This window comes from Octodon degus, unplaced genomic scaffold (assembly GCF_000260255.1).
Source record: "Octodon degus isolate 3935 unplaced genomic scaffold, OctDeg1.0 scaffold00002, whole genome shotgun sequence".
NCBI classification, from domain to species: Eukaryota; Metazoa; Chordata; class Mammalia; order Rodentia; family Octodontidae; genus Octodon; species Octodon degus.
This window is the reverse complement of record NW_004524578.1, coordinates 21,013,346-21,022,888: the sequence shown is the minus strand read 5'-3', so window position 1 is coordinate 21,022,888 and position 9,543 is coordinate 21,013,346. Positions and strand designations below refer to the sequence as shown.

At 47.0% G+C, this 9,543-nt stretch overlaps 2 protein-coding genes and 1 pseudogene across 3 annotated transcripts in view; 2 read left to right on the top strand and 1 right to left on the bottom strand.

The window, feature by feature from the left end:
* Positions 1-695, bottom strand: part of Whamm (WAS protein homolog associated with actin, golgi membranes and microtubules) — a 30,664-nt gene extending 29,969 nt beyond the window's left edge. Inside the window, exon 1 of the mRNA XM_023712397.1 lies at positions 4-695. Coding sequence (XP_023568165.1) covers positions 4-487 — 484 coding nt within the window. The 5' untranslated portion in view covers positions 488-695. The remainder of the gene's footprint in view (positions 1-3) is intronic.
* Positions 696-5,132: 4,437 nt separating this feature from the next.
* LOC101592460 overlaps positions 5,133-9,543 on the top strand; it is a 6,614-nt pseudogene continuing 2,203 nt past the window's right edge.
* Positions 6,578-9,543, top strand: part of Fsd2 (fibronectin type III and SPRY domain containing 2) — a 40,054-nt gene continuing 37,088 nt past the window's right edge. For both annotated transcript variants that reach the window (XM_023710750.1, XM_023710746.1), the window contains exon 1: positions 6,578-6,613. The gene's annotated coding sequence lies outside the window, so the exon portion shown is untranslated. The remainder of the gene's footprint in view (positions 6,614-9,543) is intronic.

Here is a 9,543-nt window from a genome sequence, read left to right as displayed (position 1 = left end):
CGCCGCGCAGCCCCGCGGCCGAGAGCAGCCCGGCCCAGCCCCGCGTCCGGCCCGTCGCCGAGCGGTCTTGGCAGGTCACAGCGAACTGGCGCTCCGCCGCGTTCCAGGCCACCAGGAAGCGCAGCCGGCGCCGCTCGGGAGTCGCGAACAGACCCTCGCGCAGCGGCACCCAGCCCTCCAGGCTGTCGGGCTGCTCGTCCTCCATTGCCGCCCGGACGCTGCTCGGGTCGCCGCGCCCACGTCCCCCTTCCCCGCGCGGGATTGGCGGGGCGTGCGGACCGGCTGAAGACGCGGGGAGGGGCCGCGCCAGCCAATGAAACGTCTCGTTGCCGGCGGGTGGCGCAAGCCTGTAAATTCCCGCACGTAGATTCCAGGTTCGAGCCCGGCCTGGGAAAATTTTAGGTGGTGTACTCCGTAGCACAGCGCCCCTTGCTTCAATCGCGGGTAGCGGGATTGGGGGTGGGGGATCTACTCCTAACTCGATCATTAGTAATAAGCTCCTCTGGCGTCTAGCCGCCTCACACCTCGCCTTCCTCACCTTTGCATAAGCTAGGGTCTCTTTAAGGCGAGCCGGTGACCTGCAGGCGACTGCTCTTATCTGGAGGAGGAGGCTGCTCTGTCTCAGGAACCCAGAGCCTCTGGGCCTTTGCTTCCTATAGTCCCAGCCCTCTTTAGCTGAGGTAATCTATTTCCCCTAACCATATATATATATATATATATATATATATATATATAAAATTTTGGTAAATCTGTTTTAAATATCTATTTTACATATTCATCACCATTTAGTATTATTTGTTTATTTATTTATTTGGTACTGGGCTTGAATTCGGGACCTTACACTTGCTAGGCAAGCGCTTATGCCGCTGTCTCTCCAGCGCTGCTTTATATTGTTTTATCCTGTGTAGTCTTTTCCTACTTAATCTGATTTTGCAAAATGAAACTGTGAGGGCTTTTAATTTATGAAACAATGTTTTTTCGTTTTGCGAGAGGGGGATAAATTTGTACCTTCTTAGAAAAAAAAATACACATCAAACTTAATAGTAGTTGTGCCAGGTTGTATGGTTGGTTTGTGTTTCTTTGCCTTATCGTTCTTTTGTACTATTTTCTTCTAGGCCAAATAACATACATTACTATTACAATAAGAAGGAAATACTTGAAAAGAAAGATATATATGATTATTACAAATTAGACATCAAAAGAGTAAAGAAGTAAAATAACTCAACAAGCTGGTCCCATTTTGTATGTGTGTTCATTTGTGTTCATGCACACAAATATGTGTGTGTGTGTGTGAGAGAGAGAGAGAGAGAGAGAGAGAGAGAGAGAGAGAGATTGCTTTAGTCCATTCTGGTTCCTGTAGCCATTCCATATCCAGTGAGAGCTTGCTTCCTGCTTTGTAGATGGCTTTCTTTTACTGATTCCTCCCAGGGCAGGACAGCACCCTGGACAGTCTCAATAAGGACACCCATTCCATTCATGAAGGCTTTCCCTTCATGACCTACTTCTCACAAAGGATGCACTTCCAAATACCTCACACTGAGGATTAAGCACAACATGAATTGGGGGTGCCATAAACTGTCTATGGCATATGTGTATTTATGATTATTTTAATGGATCCAATTTGACTGGGCCACGGGGATGCCCAGATATTTGGTCCAACATTATTTTGGCTGTGTCTGTGAAGGGGTTTCTGGGTGAGATGAACATTTAACTCTGTAAACTGTGCATGGAGGTGCACACCTGTGATCCCAGCCTTCTGGAGGCTGAGGCAGGAGGATCACCATGAGTCTGAGACCAGCTGGGGCTATATAGTGAGACCTGTCTCAAAAAAGAATTATTTCTGGGTTTTTTTTTGACTCTGTAAACTGAGTAAGTCAGATTGTTGTCTCATGTGGCTGGGCATCATCCAATCAGCTAAAGGCTCAGAAAGGCTAGGAGAGACTTCTTCCTGCCAGCCTGTCTGCCTCTAAATCGGGAGACCAGATTTTGTCCTCCTTCATTCATAGTAACACATTGGCTCCTCCTAGATGTTGAACTAGCCAGGCTTTAGAGTGGAAAATATCCCCCCATTATCCCCCACTGTCCCCCCAGCCGTCCCCCCTCACCGTCCTCCTCCTCCCCACTCCCCACACCAATATACTTCAGTTTCTGTTAATTGCCCAGGTAACTTCCAGTTTACTTCAGTTCCTGTTACAGTTCTGTTACTACTGTCTCCTAGAAATGGCTGGTCACTATGATACATATTGGAAGAAGCAATCAAAGATAGCCACGTACTCTATTTCTGTACATTCCGCTTGCAGGCCCTATAAGAATGTTTTGTATTTTGGAAATGAATCCCTGTCACTGCCCATCAATGTTGAATAAATCTGCCTCCAAATCCTGGGTGATGTTTCAGTGTTTCTATTTGCAGCTACAGAACTACACTATCTGATCTTTTGGGTCTTTGGCTTGCTGGTGGCTGAATGTGGGACTTGTCAGCCTCGGTGATCATGGAGCCAGTTCATTAAAATTTCTTTCCATATACCTCAACAATGGGAATCTCTAGAGATGAATAGAAGTTCCCCATGAAAAAGAGAAGGGATCTAAGCATCTTTCAGACCCTGAGAACCAGCAACCATTGTGACCATTGTCTCCTTAGGAGCAGCATAGCACCATCAGCTCCTGCCCTGACCCGCTGGAGTGTGGAGAGCAGAGCCCTGCCTGGTGCTCCTTCCCCCAGGATAGACTTCCAGGTAGAGAGATCCAAGCCAAAGAAGGGAGGTTTAAATGTTAGCTAAACCACATTTGGCTTTTAGATATAATACACTGAGCTAGACATACGTTCACTGAATCTGAGACAATGGCTTCTTGGAGAGGCAGGAGATTAGGTTGTGGCAAAGCAGCAGTGCAGTTGAGCAAGACCTGTCAACCAGAAAGACCCCTCATACACAGAAAAATCGAAGGGCCAGCGAGTTAGCTCAGCGGACTAAGCACCTGCTTAAGCAAGTTTAGCGACGCAGGTTCAATCCCTGGCACCACATGCCTGCGCCGGCTCCACCCCCAGGCATGCTGAGTGGTCCGCCGAGTCTGGCCTGGAATCCCAGCACTGGGGAGGCTGAAAACTTAAGAATCACTAAGTGTCCGAGCTGTGTAGTGACACCCTATACCAAATACAAAAAAATGAAAAATCACAGAGAATCGGGATACTTGCGCAGAACACCATCTGAATCCCACACCTAACACAAACCAATCAGAGAACACTGTCTTCCGTTCTTCTGGCACGAGATCAAACCAGGTTTTGATAGGACGGCCTAGAGTGACGTCAGAACCGGGGGTGGTGGAGAGGACTTCTATAAAAGCCAGCAGCTATAACCCTCGTGGCTACTGTGAATCTTGTCAGCACCTCGACCTTTTATAGCATATACTTCTTTTCTTACTTTAACTGGCTTTCCCACACTCTGAAAAACACCCTGTTTTGAGAGTATGTCTCCCTTTTTCTCTCCCTTCTTTATTAAGTGCAAAACCTCTACGTTCTTTGTATGTCTTATCTATTTCTTTGAATAGGACAAGAAGAACTTAGAGGGGCCTCTCTGGGTATCCTGCTACCCCTTTAACAGAGGGACGTACCCTTAGGCTATGCAGAAAGTTGTAGGATCTACTAATGTTTGATCCAGAGGGAATAATTGCCACCTAGAACACACTTTGAAGGAATGATGGGAGGGGGAGAAGTTGCCCTGAATACCCCCGAGTTGGGCTTGCAGTTACAGCCCTGCCCCACTGCACATAGCCGGCCATCCAGCCCTAGATCTCCAGCCCCCACACTAATGAAGAAACTCAAAGCACAGCATGTGATTTCTCCTGGTGACACTTGAGTGGTAGAAGTAGCAAGACAGCGCTGGCAGGTCTATATTTGGACTTGTACTCCTGGCAGGCCTGTTGCTATTTGTAGCCGGAGGCAGGTTGTGTTACCATCCAGCTTTGGTTTCGTGCTGAGGGAGCCCAGCTGTACAAGGAGCATGGTGGCCTGCAGGGGCATACAGAGGTCGCCTGCTGAGCAGGGATCTGATTTTCTAGTGGAATTCCAAGTCTGAATTAAGCAGTATCTATGTTGAAGATTGCCATCTTCAATCAGCAGGCAAGTTTTTTGATAGTCATGTTTTTCTGTCGCAAATTGTATTATGATAAACTCAGGTTATGATACCATATTAATGTAAAAATCTTTGCTTACATGGGAAAGGATATCATGGTGAATTTCAGGTGTTTAAATTACATCTGAAGCCTAGATTTCTGTTTTCTGCACCTTCACGGCAAAGATGTACTTTTACTGAACAGGAGATGGTGCGAGGTACTGAAGTTCCTCATAAAAGAAGAGGCTGGTGATCCTTATCATGTACGTATAGGACGTGTTCAGTGCCAGGACTTTGTGATGGAACCGTTTGGAATCCTGGTTGTTGATATCATCTGAATATAGAGTATTGGTTGATAAATATTTTAATCTGTACACATATGCCTATGAGTCATCATGCTTTGATTCAAACATTAAAAATCAGCTTTTTCTGAAGGCAGCCTACTCCTGCCAAAGGTTGCTGCATCTGGGCTGTATGGGTGTGGCTAACTGGAACCCTTTGGCTTTTCCATACAGATCATATCTTAAAGAAAATTTTATTTAGCTATAGCTCAGGAATTACAGAGGGCTACAGGGCTGAGTTTCTACAACAATGTCCCTCTGTGTCACAGGTTTCAGTAGATTCCCCGCTGTGCCATGGGCCCCAGAAGGTTAAGAAGCATTCTGAAGGAGACTTTTCAAATTAAAGCACAGGAATGCTTCTCCTGTGTGAGGCTGAGCAACCATCTTTCTTGTTGTTAACTGCAACTTCATGGTGTAGAGACAAAGTAGTCTGTCCAATATGTTCATTGTAGGTAGCAATCTGCTACTTCATTAAGCCTACCTTTCATACTTTATAAAAATGACAGTCTCTTCTTGGTGTCCCTTTCTTCCCAAATTCTGATTCTGTTAAGAAACTGAAAGAGCCTAGGTTTTGAAGAGAAGCACGACGAGAAGTGTGTGTGTGAACTGTGGACTGTGTTACACGATTCCTGCTTTGGTGCTAGGCACGCAGACAAATATGTGTTTATGTGTTCAAAGGGCGAACATGGGCGAATGCAAGCAAACGTGGGTGCACAGGTGACCTGGAGCTCGTGTGCCTGGGCTTTCACCCTTTGTTGGGGTTGTCCCCAGAGGTTGCTAGGTGGCTCACTTTCTAGCCTTTGCCAGAAGGCTTTATTGTGACAAGGCAGGAGGTGTACAGACTTCTGGTTTTCTCTCTTAGTAGCACATGGAAGTACATGTGATTTTCCTGTGGGCTCATGATTTAGCTAAAACCTGGGTTTGGATCCAGGCTCTTCATCTGACTGATTGTTTGGGCATCCCCCAGCCCAGCGCTGGATGTAGAGTGGGTATGGAGATCCTTGTTGGATGCGCAAGCCCCTTGCCCTCACAGGAACTCAGCTTTGCTGTGCAGAATTCAGAACGCCGGTCTCTGCCTTGGACTCCTAGAAGGTCTTCCAGGGACAGGACCCTACGCTGTGCATCTGCCCCATTACAAGGCTGTCATGTTTTGGTGCTTTCTGCTGTCCTCAGCTGCTCTTGGGACAGATGTTCACAAAGGAGCCACTGATGATTGTGCATTGCCTCCACCACCATGAGCTGTGCCTTCCCAGTCCTTGACTTTCATGGTGGAACAGGCAGGAGGCTTCTGACCCAGGCCAGCTAGGCAAGGCCCATTCCAATAATGGTTATAATACATAGCAGGACCAATAAAAGCAGCGGGTAACATTTGTTGGGGACTTGCTGGGAGCCATGTACTATGCCAAGCACTTTACATACTTGTTGCATTGAAAAGCCAGTCTTGGGACCTAGACACCGTGGGCAAGCCTGCTGTGTGGTCCACAGATGAGAGGCCTACAGGGATGGCTTCCCTGAGTCCATGCTGCTAGGATGCAGCAAGGAGAGGACACAAAGGCAGGACCATCTGGATTCTAAGGACAGTGGTCTGGGGGCAGTATCTAGAGGGTCCAGACATGGAGGCAGACATGATCGTTAATGAGATTGGGTGATGTGAAGTGAGCTCCAGTCTGTTTGAGGCCAGAGCGAGCAGACACACATTATTTATTTTATTTTATTTTTTAAAGAATACAAACTGGTAAAAAAAAATCATTAAGCAAAGTAATAGGAATTTGACAATCATATTGCATGAGGCTATCTTCAAATTAGTTGTTTAGGTTACCAGAAATAAACCTGTAAAACTGGTTTAAAAATTATAAGAAATTAAAAAGATTAATTAATTAAAAATTTTAAGTATTAACTGCTTCTTTGAATAGACCTTCAGAAATCAACAGTACAATTATCCAAACTATCCTGCATATATATAAGAATATATGTTTTTCCATATTTTCCTTTTGTTGTTTTACTCGTGCCAGTTTTCCCTTCTCATTGAACAAATTCTTTCCCTTTTACAGTATCTCATCATGTTATTATTATTTTTTTTTAATGTATTTGGTACAGGGTCTCACTACGCAGCTCGGACTCCTAGTGTTCCTCCTGTTTTCAGCCTCTCCAGCACTGGGATTACAGGTGTGCGCCACCATGCTGATTCTCGGTCGCCCAGCCCAGCATGCCCAAGGGTGGGGCAGGAGGGGTGGATGTGTCATGTGTTGCCAGGGATCAAACCCCAGCCCCTGTGCTTCCTAAACAGGCACTTAGTCCACTGAGCTACTCCCAGGCTCCTCATAACATTATTTTTAATGGACACTAGGAATCCAGGCCTTATGGGGAATGTTATGGCCACTTGGGATGGATGGGTGGGAAGTGAAGGAGTAGCAGGCAGAGAAGGACAGAAGGTCCTCAGCGGGAAGACCAGGTGGAGCCCAGGGTAGAACCACACAGAGGACACTGGAAGGGGTCAGCGGGACAGAGGCCATCTGCTAAGGTGCTGTGGCTACCTGGGGAGGGAGACAAGGGGGTGGCCCGTGTCCAGCGGAGCCCTCCGAAAGCAGGGGCCAGGCTGGGTAGACTTAGCACTTCTGTCTGGGTGGGTGGCACAGCACAGTGCTAGACCATATGTGTGTTGCGGGGAGACTTCGAAGACAGTCATGTGATACATGGGTAGTGGGCAGCAGACTGGAGACAGGTATTTTTGAGAAGGACTTTTGCCCACATGGTGGTACCACAGAGAAAAGCAGTGTGACTTTAGTTGATGTGACTGGAGCTTGTGCTATAGGAGGGTGCAGCCTCCTAGGCCCAGGGAGAAAGGGAAGGTGGTATCTCTGAGAAGTTGTGCCCCAGCCCAGATGGGGTGATAATCACTTGTTTGCCCATGTGAGGCCTCCTCCAGAATGGGAACTGCGTCCCTAGATTCACTGTGGCCCTGAACCTAGTGCCACTCATCCCCATGATCTATGCCATACTAACCATGTGAACAGTTGGTGCTGGACTAGTAGGTGACACCCAAAGCCACAGCCCAGCGTGCAGGGAGTCAGCCAGAGTCACAGGGCACTTTGGTTTCTCCAGGTGACCTTTGTGCATAGGCCGATGTCCCATGTCACTTCCTCTTGTCCCATAGCATGTAGGCCTCAGAACACAGGAAACTCTGGCCCCACCAGGCTGGGCTTACGGTGAGCACAGGGGAGCAAAGGCTGAAACCAGAAGCCAGGTGGGGGAAAGGTAGAACTGCTCCTCCCCTTGGGACTTGCTGCCACTGCACGGTAGCAAGACACCCTTTTGTCCTTCATCTTCAGGAGTATCTTTACTTGTGCTCTTGTGGCTGCCTCCATGCCCTGAACCAGTTCGAATAATTTACCTTTCATGGTCATTTTGACTTTGGGAAGAGCCAGAAGCGACACAGTGCCAGATCCAGTAAATAAGACAGATGAGGACACACAGTGATGTTTTTCTGAGGCTGCCTTTCCATTGGATGGCACTTGGCAGCAGTGTTTACCATATTTTTGATCAGACCTCAGGAAGGACACTCAGAGCTGCTTCGGGCAATGGCAAAAGCAATGAGATAAGTGTGTTTGAAGTGTGTGTGGGGGGTGCTGATGGAGATTTATAACATTAAACTGTAATACATTAAAAAATTTTAAACATGTACTTGTGCAGTAGGATCATACCTCATCCCACAGTGGGATCGTGTGAAGGCAGGACTCAGAGCCCTGCAGAGGCGAAGGTTCTAATTGCTTCATTGAGAATCTTCCACTACAACACAAAACTTCAAGACCCAGGATAAGCCATGATGAGAGAGGAGTCAAAGTGGCATTTTTCATGCCTGGAAGGCCACTGTGACCTTGCGAACCATTGAAGGAGAAAGTGGCTGAAAGTGCGCACCTATGCTGGAGGAGCCGGTGGTCTCGGGGGGCTGGAGGTCCAGAGGAGGGGACCTCTTGGTCCAGCTCAGTACTAACTATGCTGGGATACAGCTCCACTGTAGGAAGAAGATGTGCCCTAAGCCACCTGGGTCCACACGCCTCCAGCCCACCAGCCAGCCAGGCTCAGTGAGAGTGAGTAGGACGGCCCTAGCCAGAGGCTGATGGAGGGCAAGGTCGTTATTAGCAACTCTCCAAACACCCACATCCTGGGATCTTCATACATCACAGAGGCCGTGGAGGCAAAACACTGGCCCTGGTACCCAGCAGCCACTGGCATTCTTTTTTTTTTCTGGGTAAAATTATTTTATTTTATTTATTTATTTATTTTCCATAGTTTTATTGAGAGACAAATAGCAATGAGACAGTTTCAAATCAAATTGGTATGACAGTTTCAATAATTAACACACTGCATACATTCTTCCTAATGGCTAATTGCTGTACAAGATGCGGACATGATATCCTATTTACAAACACCATTAGAACAAATTCCTCTATTCATTAAGAGAATGTAACTATATATCTACCCTAACCACTTTGAATACACAGATACAAAATGGACATTCATCTGTATCCCTTTTTGTGTTTAGTTCTGTTATTTGAATATTATAGGTGTGTAAACTCAGCAAAATATTCTGAAAGAGTCCAGTAGCCCATAATAGTATTGGGTCTTCCGCTTGACTGGCAATGTCAGAAGTTGTTGACCTGAGTCCCCTACAGCTCAACTTCACCCCATCAGCCACTGGCTCTGTGATGCTGCCTTAGAAGCCACCTTCCTTCACCCCATCTCCCCGCCCAGGTCCCGTAGGTGGTCCAAGTTGGAAGGGGGTCAGGACACTATAGAGCTGGCACCTTGGAGGCCAAGCTGAAAGACTTCTGGAGTTGGATAGTGGTCATAGATCCATAACTCTGTGAATGCTCTAAAAACTACTCAACTATTTGAAAAAAGTGAACTTTAAACCAAATACGGTGGTACTTGGCTATAATCCCAGCCCTCTGGGAGGCTGAGGCAGTAGGATTGCAAGTTCAAGCCTAGCCTCGGCAATTTAGCAATGACATTTTGTCTTAAAATAAAAAAATAAAAAGAGCTAGAGAGGTGACTCAGTGTGAAGGCCTTGGGATCAATCCCCAGTACGGGGGGGG